The 18,227-nt window shown below is 50.0% G+C and overlaps 1 protein-coding gene across 2 annotated transcripts; it reads left to right on the forward strand.

The window, feature by feature from the left end:
- The first annotated feature begins 4,059 nt into the window (after positions 1 to 4,059).
- Positions 4,060 to 18,103, forward strand: Dgkq (diacylglycerol kinase theta). 2 transcript variants are annotated; one of them, XM_052198723.1, is made up of 23 exons: positions 4,060 to 4,474; positions 6,704 to 6,783; positions 8,632 to 8,731; positions 9,024 to 9,109; positions 9,183 to 9,308; positions 9,573 to 9,726; positions 9,802 to 9,876; positions 9,966 to 10,066; positions 10,262 to 10,491; positions 10,573 to 10,663; positions 10,797 to 10,851; positions 11,061 to 11,122; positions 11,431 to 11,581; positions 12,003 to 12,041; positions 12,680 to 12,795; positions 14,225 to 14,376; positions 14,569 to 14,717; positions 14,828 to 15,006; positions 15,279 to 15,379; positions 15,479 to 15,625; positions 15,723 to 15,834; positions 15,915 to 16,067; positions 16,388 to 18,103. In XM_052198723.1, the coding sequence occupies exons 1-23, from the start codon at positions 4,165 to 4,167 to the stop codon at positions 16,487 to 16,489; spliced, it is 2,871 nt and encodes a 956-aa protein (XP_052054683.1). In that variant the 5' UTR covers positions 4,060 to 4,164; the 3' UTR covers positions 16,490 to 18,103. The 2 variants fall into 2 exon arrangements, with proteins under 2 accessions (XP_052054683.1, XP_052054685.1); XM_052198725.1 differs by having other exon boundaries at positions 4,060 to 4,417.
- The last annotated feature ends 124 nt before the right edge of the window (positions 18,104 to 18,227 follow it).

The raw sequence follows: 18,227 nt of genomic DNA on the forward strand, positions 1-18,227 counted from the left end.
TCTCCTATCCTGGATGTAACCAGTACTAGAAATAAATTCCAAGACACCGGACTTTGTGTCTGAAGAAGCATAGGTTATATAGAGTGTTGTACCTGCTTCTGGATAAGAAAGGCTCTTCCCTGTGATCACAAACAGGAGTCTATAGGAAGCCCAGAGAGCTAGGTGTCCTCTCATGGCTGAGGTAGGCTGTCCTGGGCATTGTTAAATTTATACCACAAGGAGCAGGAAGCAGTGCCTGGAGGATGAGTGCACACTGGAGGGTGAGTGCACACTAGCACACTAGCAGTGGTTGGTGCTCACACTGCCTTTTTTTTTTTTTTTTTTTTTGGTTTTTGGTTTTGAGACAGGGTTTCTCTGTGTAGCTCTGGCTGTCCTAGAACTCTCTCTGTAGACCAGGCTGGCCTCGAACTCATAAATCCACCTAACTCTGCCTCCCAAGTCCTGGAATTAAAGGCGTGCGCCACCACTGCCCGGCTCACACTGCCATTTTTAATGTGTGAGGTTGGAGTATGGAGCCCTGACTGGGGGACCACAGCACTCAACTCACTTTTCGTCATGCTAAACCAGAGGTAAGCAGCCTGCCTGCCTTGCTGGTGCTGCTGGCTCTTCGTAGATCTACCAGCATTTGAATAAAGTCACAGAGACTTATTATTATTTTTAAAAGCTTAGGCGTTATAGCAAGGCTATGCCCTGCTAGCTCTAACTTAATTAACCCATTATTATAGTTCATGTCTGCCACATGGCCAGTTACCCCCCACACACATACACACACACTGGTACTTAGGACCTCCTCCATGCTGTCCTGGTGAAACTCCCTTCCCCTAGATTATCCTTTCTCAGCATGGAAGTTTCTCCCTCCCGTCCTGCTTTAGCTATTGGCTGTCAGATCTTTATTAAGCCAATCAAAAAGTGAGGGAGAAAGAATGTTTACAAAATATGATACTGATAATGAGCCTTAAGAATAACAATACCAGGGGCTGGAGAGGTGGCTCAGTGGTTAAGAGCACTGACTATTCTTCCAAAAGTCCTGAGTTCAAATCCCAGCAACCACATGGTGGCTCACAACCATCTGTAATGGGATCTGATGCCCTCTTCTGGTGTGTCTGAAGACAGCAAAAGTGTATACTCGCATACATAGAATAAATAAATAAAATCTAAAAAAAAAGTACCAAAGTCCCAAAGTCAGCTAGTGCTAGCTCTCTCCTGGTACAGAAATCAACATTTGAATATACAAAGACAACCTTTACACAATATACAAAAAGATTACCATAGCAGCTGGCCCTTTCCAATGGGCTCTGCCCTATACTACCTTCCCTGCTCATATTTTGTCATACATAATCTTGATTACCCCCCAATGTTTAGTTTATACCTTCACTAGATGGGCAACCTCTATCTTTTGTGTATCTTGCTTATATTATCTATATTTTCTTACTTTCTATGTGCTAGATGTGACTTTTGGGGCTTTGATCCTAAATATATATACCCCTACCATGCCCCAAATTGACTAATTCCAGACAGAAAATGGAGTACCTTTGATATGAAGACCAACCACTTCAGAGCCAAGACTCACACTGAATGGACACCCTTGTTCTAGAGCCCCAAGAAGGTGGACAGCAGAGCCTACCAATGGAACCCCAGCGGGTCACGCAGGCCATCAATCCTATAGTTCCTGCCCTACCCACTTATCCTGTGGGAACCCCGGTAAAGGCTTAGGAAACACAGTCCTGCTCTGTTCCAACCAAAACTGGGGTCACCAGAGCCTGCTTGGCATCTCAGGCCTCTTCCCTAAGGAAGTATAGGCTGCACATCTTTCCAGACAGCCATCTGCATGGCTGCAGGTTACCTGACTAGAACCTGCCAGGATGTGAAGGTGAATGCTGGGCCAATGGCCAAGAGTCAGGAAGCTGAAAAGACCATACACCTTAACATCTGGGAGAAGGTCAGTTTCTTAGCACCCTGAGCTGTTGAGGGCATGTACCATCCTAGACATAGTCTGAAAAAAGACTAGCAAAGAGGAACAGTGGACCCCTAGAAAAACCACAGGTTCACAATGACATCACTCACCAAGAAGCTAAAGAAGCCCCTTCCATGTGTGTGTGCCTGGTGGTCATAAAGGCCAGAAGATTATCCTGAAACTGGAGTTATAGAAGGTTTTAAGCTGCTTTGCAGATCCTGGGAATCAAACCTGGATCTTTTGTAAGAGCGGCAAGTTTTCTTAACCACTGAGCCATCTCTCTAGCCCTGATGTTGCTACTTTTAAAATTATCTCTTCTAACAATTCTGAAGTGTCATTTTCCAAGGAGAAGGTAACTTATCCCCTCTAAATGGCTGATTGAAACCCAAAAGTAGTGTATTCTACATTTGGGCTGTTGTTTCCTTATTAGTGATAGGAGAGGAAGAATTGCAAGATATTTAATCATACTGTGAACACTGAGATTGTGTTATTTACTGAACAGACTTTTTTTTTTTTTTAGTTGTGATGTGGCTTAGCCCTTAGCCCACATCTTTAATCCCAAACACTGAAGGTAAAGATAGTTTGTAGAAGGAAGCACCCATGTTTGAAAGTGATGTCTAATTGAATGGCAGACAAAGTGGCAAATCAGAGAAAGATTTGACAGAATAGGACTGCCCACCTCTCACAAGGAGAGAGAGGAAAGGGAAACTACTTAAGAGAGATGGGGGAGAGAGGAAGAGGGGAAGAGCAAGCAAGCAAGCAAGCAAGCAATTCTACTGAGAGAGCTTTACAGAGAGAACAAGCTAGGCATAGGTAAAGACAGAGTGAGCCAGAGAATGAGAAGGAGTTAGAAGGTTAGAATAGATTGCTGGAGTTAATTTGAGGTTAAGCAGAGCAAAAGGTCAGAGGCCGAGAGAGAAGCCAGTCAGAATCAGTCAGCTTGGGGAGGAATTTGAGCCAACAACATCTGAGTTGATGAGCCAGCTAGAGTTCACAAAGCACCAGAAAGGGTGAGCTTGCTTGACAGTAAATCTCAGAGAAAACATTCTAGACCTAGATTAGATTGTACAGAGGCTAGAAACTTCCAGGACTTGTTACAAAAGCTACTAAGGAGGCTGGAGAGATGGCTCAGATATTAAGAGCATTTGTTATTCTTGTAGAAGACCCTAGATCTATTCCCAGTACCCTCGTGGCAGGTCACAAACATCTGTAATTCCAGTTCCAGGAAATTCAGTTCTGTTTTCTGACCTTCTCTGACACCAGGCACAGACAAAATGTGAGTAAATCAACCATACAGATAAAATTATTTATATATACATATATGTGTGTGTATATAAATGTATGTGTATATATATGTATATATATATATCTTTAAAGATAGAGCCTCTCTACATAGTCCCAGTTATCCTAGAACTCACTAGATAGACCAGGATGTCCTCAAACTCACAGAGCTCTCTTGTTGCTGTTTCCTTCCCCTGATGCACTGTGTGGCTACTGGGAATGGGCTAGAGGCCAGGAACTTTTTGGATCACCATTCCAATAGTGTCTTCTCAACTCCAAATCAGGGTGGGCCTACAGAAGCCGGGCCCTTGAGGGCTGCTGAAAAAAGAGATAGAGTGACTCCTAGGTCCAAAGTCATAGGCATTAACTGGATAACACAAAACTGTGGTTACTGTGGATGTCCTTCCCTTGCATGCAGGTCCTCAAGGACCTGGGAACACACTAGGAGAAACTTTTGCCATGGTGTGTGTGTGTGGCGGGGGGGGGGGGGGGTAGGGGGTGGGGGGTGGGGGGGTGGTGTTAGACGGGATGTGGGGATGAGGGTTAAAGGAGCTTGTGGAAGTCCCGCTGAAGTGCTCAGGTAGCTATGAATGTCCCCATAAAGCTTCTTCTCCGCTTATACCAGCAAAGGCCTCACATTGCCAGAATCTTGTGTGGGAAATCTAGTCCATTTCTTGTTTTGCTCATCTGGTGTTGGAGGTCAGATTGAACCCTCTTGGACCACCATGCCCCTCTGTCTAGACCAGAGACCCCGCCTTCGGCAGGACGGCACCGCCCCGCAGGAGGCCCTCTCCAGTCTGGCCCCGCCCACGTGAGCCTGCGCGGTGGGTAAAGCAGTCGGAAGCCGGGAGCGGACTCTGCCTACGGCCCTCCTTACAGCGCGGACCTGGTTTTAGTGTGCGTCTGGAGCTGGGGCGCTCGAGTTGTGGATGGCGGCGGCAGCCGAGCCCGGTGCCCGGACCTGGCCGGGCAGTGGTTCCCCACGTCTCGGAAGCCCAGCCGGCAGCCCTGTGCTGGGCATCTCGGGCCGCGCACGCCCGGGGTCAGGGCCGGAGCGGACTGGCAGAGCTATTGGCTCCGCAGCACCCGGCCACAGCTTTCGCAAGGTGACACTCACCAAGCCTACCTTCTGCCACCTCTGCTCGGACTTCATCTGGGGACTGGCGGGCTTCCTGTGCGATGGTGAGAGTCCATCCCGCGTCCTAAGGCCGCTCCCAGGAGCCGGTGCCCTCCTCCCCGGTATACTGCCCTGACCTTTGAGCTCGTCCCTCTTGGCAGTGGGTGGGCTCAGACACAGCCTCTTATTTGAGTAGGACCTTCCTATGGAGGTGACAATTGCTTTTAAGGGCAGGAAGAAGGGGTGCCCTGGGTCTGGCCTCTCTTGACCTGTGATCTCAGGATTTCCTAGTGGGAAGTGGAGACAGTCGCCATAGTGCAATGCTGTTGTTGGAACCCAACAGAGCTGTAAGAGGCAAGGTGTGTGTTGAGGCAGTTGTTGGGCCTGGGCGTAGAGATATGAAGGTAGGATTGAGACTTGAGGCAATGGGGTTCCCTCTGGTGTCCCGTGTCCGGCTTCCTAAGCGACTGGGGCAGCAGGAGTGGCTGATTGTGGGTCCTAGGCTGTCTTGTCCCGAGTGCATGCTGATGCACAGAGGGGCTTTAATGCTGCTCTGCTCAGGCTCAACTGCTTGGAGAGCCAGGCCCAGCCTTCTTTACAGTTGTGGCATGTCCCAACACAGCTCCCACCCAGCTGCCAAGCCGGCTGAGCAGGGCAGAGGATGGCACCTCTTCCTCAACTCTCCAGGTAATTCAGTGACTGACCCTCTTACTCTTGTGAAGAGGCAGCCCTGAGACCCAAATCTGTGAGGGACATGTGGGCCTTTGAAAGTGTGACCTGACCAGGGTCTGAAGGTGGGAGCAATGGATCTGTCCTATTTAGGGAACAGGCGTGTGCTCTGGGTAGGATCATTGAGGCCATAGCTCCTCACACAGGAGTGTCTTCTGCTAGTGGGGATGGCAAGGTTGTCATGGCACCTCAGGGCTAGTAGTGACATAGGAGTGGTCACCTGTTTTTCTCTGTCAGATCAGACATATTACACTGTCCTGCCTGCCCTCTTACAGTATCAGAGTCCCATTGAGATGGAGGCTGTGAGGTATACACTGACTTAGCTGTGTGTCTGAAGCTATGCCTCAGGACCTACAAAGGTGGCCTAGGCAGGGTGACTCACTTTATGGCTGAAAGTCATAGAAGGCATAGCTTCAAGTCTAAGTCTAATCTCTGAAGGTAATGGTAGTGGAGATAGACCCACAGGTCAGAGGCTAGACCTAGGATCTCTGCAGAACTGAGAGTTAATGAAAGTGGAACTTGAGTCCAGGTACCTCTCACAGATATGACCCCTGTGCCTAGGTCTGTGGAATCAGGAAACCTAAGCAAAATCCTCATGTATAGCAGCCCAAGAGTCTGTTACCCAGAAGAGGGTACAGAGCCTCTTCTAAGCAGCATTGTTGTAGATGTCCTCACAAGGGTATGGGCAGGGACTTTCCAGCTACAGGCGCATAGGTCTCAGCCTATAGAGAAGGCAGCTAGTAAGACCTTTTAAGGTGGAGCAAATTGAGTGCCTGGGAAAATTCCTGTTAGGTCATTACTTTGTCACCCACTTTTCTCACCAGCCCTAGCATCCTTCAAGTAGAGCAGCCCATGGAAAACTTTTGTCTCTTTCTTGGAATGAGGTGTCTGGGGTCTCAGCAGGAGGGAAGCAGCAGCTGGGGCCCTCTGGATAGGCTCTGGCTCCTCAAGCTCTCTTAGTGGCCATGTCCTTTCCCTTCCACAGCCTCTCATCAGTATCCCACCTGTGGAGCTAGCTCAGGCCTCTCACTCCCTTGTCCTGCCCTGGCTCTGATATGTTACACAGGTTTTTGTCCCCTCTTGTACATCTCCAAGTTTGTTTCACTGCTAAAGTTCTACTATGCTAAGATCTGGAAAAAAGCCCCTCACCCCTACCCCCAACCAGGTGTGTCTTGTAAGTCTTAAGCCCCTCCCACAGCTGTTTATGTGCATCCTGTCTTTGGAAACTCAGCTCTCTGCTCTGTTGGCCCCAGAGACGAGGGAGCTGAGTGAATGTGAGGGAACTGGGCCACTCCCAAGACAGCAGGACACACACATCTGCCACCATGGTCCTCCTGTAGCATCTGACTCTTGAGGATGGTGATCCTGCCTCGGATCACAGGAGTGACATCTGCCTCTAAGTGGCACAGGGATAAGTACCATGCTGACTGGCTCAGCTCACAAGCTTCCCCCATCAGCTCTGGCTGAGTGACCGCTATATGATGGGCTCTTAGCTCTGGTATGGATTTCTGATTCCCTATGGTATGCTGACAAAGGCTGAGTTCTAGGACTTTTCACCTCCTAAGGCATACATGGGGTTGTTTAGCAAGGTGGGCTGACTGACACGACTCTCTTCCCTGCAGTCTGCAACTTCATGTCCCATGAGAAGTGCCTGAAACAGGTGAAGACCCCGTGCACAGGCATTGCACCAAGCCTAGTCCGGGTGAGTTTGGGGGTAGTACACATGACTTTCATGGGGTTAAGTGCTGACCTCTAGCTATATTATTCAGTTTAGCCACATCATAGTTAGGGAGCAAAGGGCAGAGTTCTGCTCACAATCAAAAGGAAGGAGCAGCTGATGAGCTGAGCACCTTGAGTGGATTTCTAGAAACTGAGTAAAGTCAGTGTCCAAGGGCCCATTCTTGTCTATGGAACACTCTGAGTGAGGAAGCCAGAGGAACACAGATCAGAAGTTCAAAGTTCCGAAGTGGATGTAGCTGCAGAAGGACCAATGAGGAGTCTGCTGGAGTCTGGGTACTTTGCTTGGACTACATGCACTCTCGCTGCTCTGGCTATGACACTGACTAGTTTTGTAAGTTATTAACACTGGAAAATAGATAAAGAGCACAGGGGAATCTCTGAATTGTCTCTGACAAATGCACATAAACCTTTAGAGGTTGTAACATAACAGGCCTGTGTAAAAAGCCCCAGAGCCTTGGAGTTGGAACATGTTTTGGCCATTGACCTTCCTCCACAGGGCTCTGGAGAAAGCAGTGAGGCAGGCTCCTAGCAGGTAGAGAGGCTTCCTTTCTGTGAGCAGTGATAGTGGTGAGAGCAGCATAGCTAGACACAGCTCAAACAGGTGAGCATGGTGGCCTCACTCCCCTCAGCTGCACTCGCTGGTAGCTCAGCTGCTCTGAACCTGGACTTGCCTGCACTAGTAGGTGGTCTTGCCTCCCAGCAGTGGAGGAGAGGAGACAAGTAAATGGGGATGAGGGGGATGAAGCACCACGGTAAGCAGACCTTGACGCTGAGGAGTGCTCTGATCACTGACAGCTTTCCCTTTAACGTTACTGCTTGGTGGATACTTGATTACCAGGCGTGAGTACAGAGGGATCCAAGGATGTTGGCTGCTGTCTTAGGATGCTGTGTTTGCCAGAGTGCTGCCCTTGTGAACAAACATGAACATGTTGAGACTGTACCTTTTTAAAACAGTCTCAATGCTGCCTTATTGATACTTGTGATGAGAAGAAATACTAGTGTGATTTCAAGTACGCTCAGAGGATATACTTAAAAAGAACAGAAATCGTCTTCCATTCTGACATACATACCACCTTCTAGTGTGCAGCTTTTCTCTTCTACTTATTGAACGTAGAAGTGCTTTAAGTCTTGGGCTTTAAGTCTTGGGCTAAGGACCAGTCAAGTTAAGACCTGATCCTTAGATGTTTTCATAGGAAGGTAACTTGCCATCACATGTTCACAGTCACTTTGCATCCAAGAGGGTGAATCAGGGTTGTTGGAAGCTCCTGAATCTAAGAAGATAGGTGCCTGGTAATCCTGCTGGCCTGTGGAGGGAGGAATGGGTATCAGGTGGACTTTTTTTTTTTTTTGGTTTTTTGGATTTTTTTTTTTTCGGCAGGGTTTCTCTGTATAGCCCTGGCTGTCCTGGAACTCACTCTGTAGACCAGGCTGGCCTCGAACTCAGAAATCCGCCTGCCTCTGCCTCCCAGAGTGCTGGGATTACAGGCGTGCGCCGCCACCACCCGGCCAGGTGGACTTTTTATTTTACCTGTGCTTACAATACTGCAGATGTGAAGTTACAGAGCTTTTTCTCTGCTCACCTGTCCCACAATCAGCAAGGCTAGCCCCAGGCCAGGTCTTATAGTAGCTGGATTGAGCTAGGCACTCTCAAGCAAGACCTGAGTTGCAGATTTGTGAAAGTGAAGGAGGAAAGATGATTCTCTCCGTCCAAGTAGTTACCAACAGGTAATGCTGTACCAGTTCACAGGGATACCAGGAATAAGTGTGCAGAACCAGGCAGGCTTTAATCAGGATTGCTCTGTTCCTACAGGTCCCTGTAGCTCACTGCTTTGGTTCCCTTGGTCTCTACAAGCGCAAGTTCTGTGTGGTCTGCCGCAAGAGCTTGGAGGTACCCTCGTTCCGCTGTGAAGGTACCATTGGGCCCTTGGCCCCCTTGGTATTGAGCTCCTCTGTCAAGGAGCTGGTCTCTGCTACCCCAGGTAGCCCAGCCCTCCTCTACCTGTGGTTTGTCAAAGGCATGGGTGGTAGGCTCAGGCTGACTTTGGGGGCTCCAACAGTATGAGCCTACCAGGCAGGAAGCAATCAGGCTAAAAGAAGCTGGTTCAGGATGGCAGGGGTTGGGGTTGGAGCCAGCCCAAGCTAAGAGGTCAGTGTGGAGGGCAGGGGTGTGGCAAGAGGCCCCTAACCTTGCCCGCCCCCCAGTGTGTGAGCTGCACGTTCACCCCGACTGTGTGCCCTTCGCCTGCAGCGACTGTCGTCAGTGCCACCAAGATGGACAGCAGGATTATGTGAGTGAACTAGCATTGGGGTAGGTTTGGTAGGGGTAGGCTGGCTGAGCTTCTGACTGCCCCCCATCCCCAGGACACGTATCACCACCACTGGAGGGAGGGGAACCTGCCTTCTGGTGCACGATGTGAGGTCTGTAGAAAGACTTGTGGTTCCTCGGATGTGCTGGCTGGTGTACGCTGCGAGTGGTGTGGTGTACAGGTAGGCATGGGAATGGGATGAATGGGACCCTTGAGTGTGGAACAAAAGAGGTGGCACCATCAGGTAGGGGTGGGCTCTGTGACGGGTTATATGGTAAGAGAGGGGAAAGTTCCCCCTTTTCAAGTTGTCTAAATCCTCCTGTTTTCTGGGTTATGGAGGAGCACCCCTGGCTTCATGTACCATCTAGGTGGGTGCCTGGCCTAGTAGACATAGAGTCGGCCAGCTTTCTGCCCAGGTACCAGACTCACACCTTTGTCTTATCAGGCTCACTCAGTGTGCTCCACAGCACTCACACCTGAGTGTACATTTGGACGTCTACGCTCCATGGTACTGCCTCCTTCATGTGTGCGCCTGTTGTCCCGAAACTTCAGCAAGATGCACTGCTTCCGAATCCCCGAGACCATGATCCTGGAGCTTGGTGAGGCAGAGATGGGACTGGGGTAAAACCTGGCTGGGCCAGGCAGTGAGTATAAGGGCTTCGTCTATCTTGCAGGAGATGGGGACGATGGCCTAGATGGGAGTGCTGCTATAGGCACAGGCAGAGAGGTGTTGACCACTTCAGATTCCAGTAAGTGTCCCACTTAGCTGTCACTCTGTCCCACCTAGTTCCAGACCCCCCTACCCCCCAAGATTCTCAACTGCTTCCCCCTTGCCTAGCTAAACAGACCCTGAAGATCTTTGATGGCAACGACTCCGTGAGGAAAAATCAGTTTCGTCTGGTTACAGTTTCCCGCCTGGCTCGGAATGAAGAAGTAATGGTAAGAGCAAATGTATGCACAGAGGCATGGTACACACTACCATAACTGGAGCTCTCTGCTTACCCTCCCTTCATATCTGCCCCCTTCTCAGCTTCCCTATACCTACCTGCCTCCTTCACCTGTTCCTTTAACCTAGCTCTCCACACCAAGTCCCCTGTTCACCTGGCCTTCCATACGTGACTCTAACCTCTGCAGGAGGCAGCACTCCGGGCCTACTATATCAGCGAGGACCCTAAGGACTTCCAGCTGCAGGCACTGCCCCTAACCTTACTGTCTGGCAATGCCCAGGCTCTGGGGAAGACTGGGATCACTGAGGAGGAGGCTGGTAAAGGCTCTGGGCCCCGGGATTCCGTGCCTGAGGCTTGGGTCATCAGGTCTCTGCCTCGTACCCAAGAGATCCTGAAGATCTACCCTGGCTGGCTCAAGTAAGACTCGAAGCCCAGGATCTGTTGAGGGAAGGGTAGAGTGAAGACCCAGAACCTGAACTTTGAGCCTGTTCCCCACAGGGTAGGTGTGGCCTATGTGTCCATCCGTGTGAACTCCCAGAGTACAGCGCGGTCTGTGGTTCAAGAGGTTCTCCCACTGTTTGGACGACAGGTATGTATCCTGTCCATTCCCACCCAACTTTGGGGTCACCCACCCATTGGGCCAGGCTACTATCCCTCTGTATATTCTGTGGATAGGAGGAAGGGTTCTGTTCTAGGCCTGATATATCACCCATGCTGTATAGGTTGAGGATCAAGAGAGATTCCAGCTGATTGAGGTGCTCATGAGCAGCAGACAAGGTAAGTGGACTGCATTTCTGAGGTCCTTTTGTGTAGTAGGCTTGGACCTGCTGCTCTAGGAGGCCTACCAGGACACTGGGGCTAGACCATGCCCTTCTAAGCAGCCCAACCTAGATTCACTTGTATCCCCATGTGCCCCAGAGACTTAGAGCAGCTATTTGTGGAAGGAGGATCCTAGTGTTGACATGCTGTGTCCCTCAATCCTACAGTCCAACGGACAGTGCTGGTGGATGAAGAACCTCTGCTAGACCGACTCTGGGACATCCGACAGGTCAGTGGGTATAGACAATACTCCAGAGAACTGCCAATCCTTAGCCATGGCCTGTAGAAGAATGGCATTAAGGCTGTCCACTGACCTGCCATCTCTAGACATCTCTCCTCAGACACCATATCCTCCCCAACCAGCAGTCGATGTCCTTGGCTGGCAGTGCCTTCTGTAACATTTGACCTATTTCTAGCTGGGAGGCCTTGAGTCTCAAGAGTACCCAAGTTAGCTAGCTCCCTAAAGAGCTAGGTAGAGATTTGGAGGGGCGTTGCTGGCACTGCTGTCCAGCATCCCCATTCTTGTTCTTCCTGCAGACATCTGTGCGTCAGGTGAGCCAGACGCGGTTCTACGTGGCTGAGACCAGGGCCATGGCCCCACATGTCTCCCTGTTCGTGGGTGGCCTGCCACCTGGCTTGTCCCCCCAGGAGTACAACAACCTGCTGCATGAGGCCATGGCCACCAAAGGTGTGACCTTGGGCAATCCAGGGCTCTGGCTGGGAAAGGGTCCTAACTGGCCAGCGGGACTATGGTGCCAAGCCTAGGTTCTTTTGCCTCCTCATGCACCATCTGAGGCCCAAGCTCAGTTCCCACGCCAGGCCAGCTGACAGGGCCTTCGCTGTGGGGCTGCTGTTTTCCCCATCTTGTTTCCTAAACTATTTAGTCTGTGCTTCTTCTGGGGGAATCCTTATGCATTCAGGAGTCAGGGACCTTGTTTGGGAACAAGGTATAGACAGTGCCCAGGGAGGCTGACCCCAAAGGATGGGACAGGGCTGCTTGGGAGGGCTGTGCTCTGGATGTGAATGCCCTTAGGAGGGAGGCTGACCCCAGACTGGGAGGTTAGGCCTGGGCCTCAGGATGCTACTCTAACTGCAACCTGTCTATGCAGCTGCCGTGGTGTCTGTGAGTCACGTCTACTCCTTACAAGGTGAGCTGATAAGTGGTGGATGCTCTTGGAAGGGGATAGAAGAGCCTGCCCTTTACTTCCTTCTCTAGATCTTTGTGCCTTAATAAGGAATCATCCCTTATTTTGTTTTTTGGTTTACATCTGTTGCTTTTGTTACAGTGTGGCTGAGATTAGCTTTTCCCCAATCTTTGTCCTTTCTGTGGGCCTGCATTTTTTACTGGGAAGGATGATTCAGAACTGTCAGCCTTCTTGGCAGTGAACCCAGAACTCTCAGAGAGTATGCAGTGCTCATGGAACTAGATTTGAGTATTATGGCTGGTCAGGGAGACTAGCCTCATTACCCACTGCTGGATCCTGAATTCAGCCTGCCTTCTTCTGTAGGAATATTTTGCTGGAAGGGTGGCCTCTTACTCTGGATGCCACCTTTAGTCAGCTGGCATGAGCTGGCTGTGGTCAGAGTTCAGGCTCTGCCTAGGTGCCTGGTTGGCATATTACACAGGAGAGGCTTTGTGGCTGTGACATCTTGGGGGTGGATGTCATAGGATAGACCCTGCCCTGAATACCTTTTGGGTGGGATAGACAAGATACACCCTTCTCTGGATACCTTGTGGGCAGGGCGCATAGGACATCCACCTTGAACTTTGGCCCACCTGTGGCAGGTGCAGTAATTCTGGATGTCACCTGCTTCGCGGAGGCTGAGCGGCTATACATGCTGGCCAGGGACACAGCAGTGCATGGCCGGCCACTGACTGCGCTAGTGCTTCCAGATGTGCTGGTGAGTAGTTAGGTCTCTGAGGCCAGCTTAAAGCCCTAGGACCATGTCTTCATTGCTAGATAGCTGGTATGTGCCACTTTACAACAGCCCAAAATAGACAAGACTGACCAATTTACATCAGAGTCAGTGCTTGTCCATGGTTCTGACATGACTGGGACCAAGGCTGGTTTCACATTATGAACCATGAATTTCTAACCTCTTGGGCTCACCACAAGACACCCACCCCACTTAAGTCCAGAGTGTGTTATGACCATGTTATTAACATCCAGCCAAGCCAAGCTCCAACCTTTACACTGATAGCCATGTATCTAGAGTTATTTTTGGCCAGTAGGTGGAGCTCCCTGACTTAAGATACCACTTTAAGAACCTGGCAATGGCTGGGAAGAGGTGCACAGAGGGCAGCAGAGGACTGAGAATTAATTTCATATGAGGAGTGACAGAAGGATTTATGTCTGGGCTCCACAAAGTTCCCACAGGTATTCAAGGCATGCTTGTACCTGAACCCTGATCTTGACTTCAGACTCAAGTTTAGGAGGAACAGAATTCAAGTAAAATGAATCTGGATTAGGCAGTGCCTACAGGTCTCCCTTAACCCCCAACCCACTGGTCCTGCTCTGGAAGTAGCTGTTCTCAATGCCTGTGGATATAGGCCAGGGCTTCCTGTATGTTTAACCATGCATTGTCCTCTGTGGCAGAGTTAGGAATGAAACCATAGTTACTTTGTTTCCTGTCATCTGCCTGCCTTGGGGCAAATGAGTATTGAATACAGGCAGCTCTCCTGTCCAGTGGGTACTCAGTGGGTACTCCATCCCAAGTATATCCTCACCCCAGTGAGCTGTTCACTCTGTCTATGCCTGACTTGTGTCTCCTGTTACTCAATACCACTGTAGGAACTTCAACCAGCCCATTGTGCCCAGACTCCTAGGGACTGTCTCTTGGCATTATATATGGAGAGACTGATTTTATTCCCATACCCAATGATTATCTCTGTGGTTACCTCTGTAAACTGATTCCCCTGACTGCATGTGGCAGGTGTGACCTGGAAGCTGTTGACCTCTAAAGGGTGTACTGGTAGTTTTGAAAAAGCCAGGCCTTACTCCAACTGGCTGGTGGTACCATGTAGGATTGATGGCCTCCTTCATGGGTCTATGACTTCATAGCTAAGAGGGTAGGAATGGTCCCTTAACATATATCACAGTGGATATGACCCTGGCATTTGTGCTTGAACTCTAAGCAGCCACAGTGGTGTTCTCATGAGAAAGGTTATCCTGAGAGGTCAGTAATGAGGTAGAGAAAAGTATGTGGACTGCTTAGCCTTAGGAAGGACTGGCTATGGCTTAGCAGGCTTGAAATCTGGGGCTGGACACTTGCTTAGTAATTCCAATGTGGGACTTTTGATCCCAACATAATTCATTCTTCCACCTCTCAGCACACAAAGTTGCCTCCTGACTGCTGCCCTCTCCTCGTGTTTGTGAACCCCAAGAGTGGGGGTCTCAAGGGACGAGAACTGCTCTGCAGTTTCCGGAAGCTGCTGAATCCGCACCAGGTCTTTGAGCTAACCAACGGGGGTCCTCTTCCTGGGTGAGTCTGGAAAGAACAGCCACCACCTTTTGCTAACTAGTAGAAATTCTAAATGGGACTGCTGGAATCATTAAGTCCTCTGTGGCCAGAGATGGACACTAAAAAGGAAAGGACTGCCCAGGGCAAGAATGAGTACCCATGTTCTGGCCTGGGCAGCCAGGAGGTAGTGGCAGAATACTGTCTCCCACACAGGTTCCACCTTTTCTCCCAGGTGCCCTGTTTTCGGGTACTGGTGTGTGGTGGAGATGGCACCGTTGGCTGGGTGCTCGCTGCCCTGGAGGAGACAAGGCGCCATCTGGCCTGCCCAGAGCCATCTGTGGCCATCCTGCCCCTGGGTACAGGTGGGCTTAGCCATCAACTTGAAGGATGGGTTCTCAGGGCTGTCCCTACTGTGGGTTTTGCTAGCGAGTTATGGTGGTTTACGGATTATGCTTTCTTTCCTATTTCCCAGGGAATGACCTTGGCCGGGTCCTTCGTTGGGGGGCAGGCTACAGTGGTGAGGACCCATATTCTGTGCTGGTGTCTGTGGATGAGGCTGATGCTGTGCTCATGGATCGATGGACAATCCTGCTGGATGCTCATGAAATTAATAGTACAGAGAACAATGTGGTAGAAACAGAGCCCCCCAAGGTACTGGAGTAGCACCTGCTAGAATCTTACATTTGGCTCCTCCTTTGCTGATGTGCAACTTTCCTCCCAGTTACCCCTAAGGCAGAGCAGGAACTTGACTGAAGCCTGTGGGTTTGTAGGATTGTAGGGTTGTGCCTTCTGTGGGCATGCTGTAGCATTTAAGCAGAGAGGTTCCTAGGAAAAGGCATTGGTGACAATAGATAGAGATGTCTGGCACAATTTTGGATACTTGGGGGTGGCTGGCCAACATCCTGGTTATGCCCTGTCTCCAGATTGTTCAGATGAATAACTACTGTGGCATTGGTATTGATGCGGAGCTCAGCCTGGACTTCCACCAGGCACGAGAAGAGGAGCCTGGCAAATTCACAAGCAGGTACCAGTAAGGCAAGGCTGGGGGGGGGGGGGGGCAGGTCACTTAAAGCAGCTAGCAGCTTTTACCTGGTAATTTCGACTGCCTACCTCTCTGTGGCAGGTTCCACAACAAGGGTGTGTATGTGAGGGTCGGGCTGCAGAAGATCAGCCACTCTCGAAGCCTACACAAGGAGATCCGGCTACAGGTGGAGCAGCAGGAGGTGGAGCTACCCAACATTGAGGGTCTCATCTTCATTAACATCCCCAGGTGCTGGGGCTGGGCTCTGAAACTCTGCAGTTTGGGCTAGGTGCTAGGTCTGTGTCTGGTCTGTACCTAATCTTGTATTTTCATCTTTTGGGGGCAGCTGGGGCTCGGGGGCTGACCTGTGGGGCACTGACAGCGACTCAAGGTTTGAGAAGCCACGCATAGACGACGGGCTATTGGAGGTGGTGGGTGTGACGGGTGTCGTGCACATGGTGAGCAACAGCAGGCTGGTGGGTAGGCCCTGTGGTACCCCTTGGGTCCTACTAACCAGCTCTGCTTTTGTCTAACCTAGGGCCAGGTACAAGGTGGGCTGCGCTCTGGAATCCGAATTGCCCAGGGCTCCTACTTCCGTGTTACACTCCTCAAGGCTACTCCAGTGCAGGTGGATGGTGAGCCCTGGGTTCAGGCCCCAGGTCACATGATCATCTCTGCTACTGCACCTAAGGTATATTGACAAGGCTCAGAGTAGAGGTAAAAAATGAGTCAGGGGCAGGGCCAGGCTGGCTGGTGCTGTACAGTAGCTAAGGCCAGGTGGGTCTAAGCCTTGGCTTTCTGGGACTCCAAGTGTCATGGTGGCCCTGGTGAGAGCTTCAGAGAGGCAGTAAGAACTGAAGACAATGTTCAGTAGGCTGCAGGCAGCAGCTACTAGATAGCTTTTCCAGGTCTTCTTTTGTGAAGTGGAACCAACTAGTATTCACTGGCCCAGAGGTCTCAGAATGTAATGTCACTCTAGCTCACTGACCCTCAATCCCTACCTTTGAACAGGTTCACATGCTGAGGAAGGCTAAGCAGAAGCCGAGGAAGGCTGGCGCCATCAGGGATACCCGAGTGGACACCTTGCCTGCTCCTGAGGGCAATCCTTTATAGAGAGGAGTCAAGATGAAAGGTCTCAACCACCCAGCCTTTCTCATCTTTGGTTGGTCACACACTGGCTGGTCAACAGATGGACTTAGCTATAGCACTGACCATAGAATCTTCATGGGTCTTGGGATGTTTCCATCCCAGTGTCATGTGCAAACTTAGGAGTGGGTAGGTAATAGTCATTACTCACTCTGCCAATACATAGTACCAATGTATATGACTGGGCATGAGGCTCTGGCTAGCTTGTCTTCTGCACAAGACTAGCTCTTACAGGATAAGCGGAGCTGGTCCTGTTAGCCACATTCCTTCAAACCCTCTTAGGCCCAATACATCTGGATGCAGGCCATCCAGGTGGGTCCTCTGATTTCATTTTTTGTTCTGTCAAAGACGCTAACCATGTTGGGCCCCGGCCTAGCAGATATAGAAAGCTGCCTGTTCTCCTGTACTGATTGAGTGGGTGTAGCACCCTCAAGTACCCTGGGCTTATCACTGGACATCAGTTTGGGCTAAAGATACTAGTTACAAGGTCTCATCCAGCTGATGGCCATGAACTGACAAAGTTGTACTTCGGGATGGGAATCTTTGTCTACCCTGAGGCTGAGTTTAACTATATCACTCATGTGTCACTGCTGGAGTGTGTGATAGGCCAAGTGTCCCTCTTCAACTCCAGAGTGGGCACCTAGTGCCCAGAAGGGTTCAGAACAGGGCCGGGCGGTACCTGGTTGAGGAGTGTGTAAATAGCATCTGTTGTGGAGTGGCTAGAACTCCCTCAGACTGAGCTTATAGCACTTTACATACATGGTGTCTGCCTGCCTACAGCCTTTCCTTGTAGATGTAGAGCTTCTACTCTGGCTCCTACAAAAATGGAAGCAGCTCTGATGGCCAGGCCTTGCTGGAGGCACCAGGTTCACAGAATGAGACAAAAGCTGTCTCTTCCATGCACCCAAGAATTCATTGTCACACTTCAGACCCTAGGAAGAATCTGTCCAAAAATGAGCCACCTAGCTAAGCCTGGTACATGCCTATAATTAATTTCTGTGTTATAGAGCTAAAGCCCCTCAAAAAGTGAAAACATTAAAAAAAAAAAAAAAAAAAAAAAAAAAAAAAAAGGCTAAAGACATTTAAAGGTCTAGCCCCAGCCCTGGATAGGGGAAGACCTATGTGGAAAGTCTCCTGTGATGATTACCTCCCACCCCCAAAAGTAAGTAAGTCTAGATCCTTCTCCTGGTTGTCATTACTTGGCTTGTGGACACTTACAGAAGTGTGACACCTGCCTGGCAGCTTCATAGGACCATTGTGCCCCCCCCCACCTGCTTCTGCCAAAACTGCATACAAGTGCATCAGATAGCCATTTGTGATCTCAGTGTAGATGATCATGTTTACAGCATTTTCAATGTTCAAAAGAAATTCTTTGTGATGTAATTTTTCATTTTTATTTCAATCTGTAGGAATTTGTTTGTAAATTACGGTCAGTGTAGCATGTCCTCTGTATTTAAGTGAGACTGTCCTCATGTGGAGTGTGTCCTGTGCACTGGTCCTGTCTTTGTGTGTAATTTATCACTACATGAATGTGATCTAATTTATATCTGGGCCAAATACAGTGTGGGCTTTGCTGTCCCATAGCTGCCTCTTGTCTTTGTCTAACAACTGGTATACGAATGGGCAGACAGACTGGCAGTCCCACCAGGGAAGCTCTATACTTTTGAGGATGTGAGCCAGACAGGAGCTTCTCAGCCTGTGTTAG

This window comes from Apodemus sylvaticus, chromosome 11 (assembly GCF_947179515.1).
Source record: "Apodemus sylvaticus chromosome 11, mApoSyl1.1, whole genome shotgun sequence".
NCBI lineage: Eukaryota > Metazoa > Chordata > Mammalia > Rodentia > Muridae > Apodemus > Apodemus sylvaticus.

Excerpts from the sequence above, each read along its gene's own strand:
- Dgkq (XM_052198723.1), top strand. The coding sequence starts at position 4,165 with ATGGCGGCGGCAGCCGAGCCCGGTGCCCGGACCTGGCCGGGCAGTGGT. Across the intron at positions 9,877-9,965 it reads GTTGACCACTTCAGATTCCA|CTAAACAGACCCTGAAGATC; the intron begins GTAAGTGTCCCA and ends CCCCTTGCCTAG. Across the intron at positions 12,042-12,679 it reads TCACGTCTACTCCTTACAAG|GTGCAGTAATTCTGGATGTC; the intron begins GTGAGCTGATAA and ends CACCTGTGGCAG.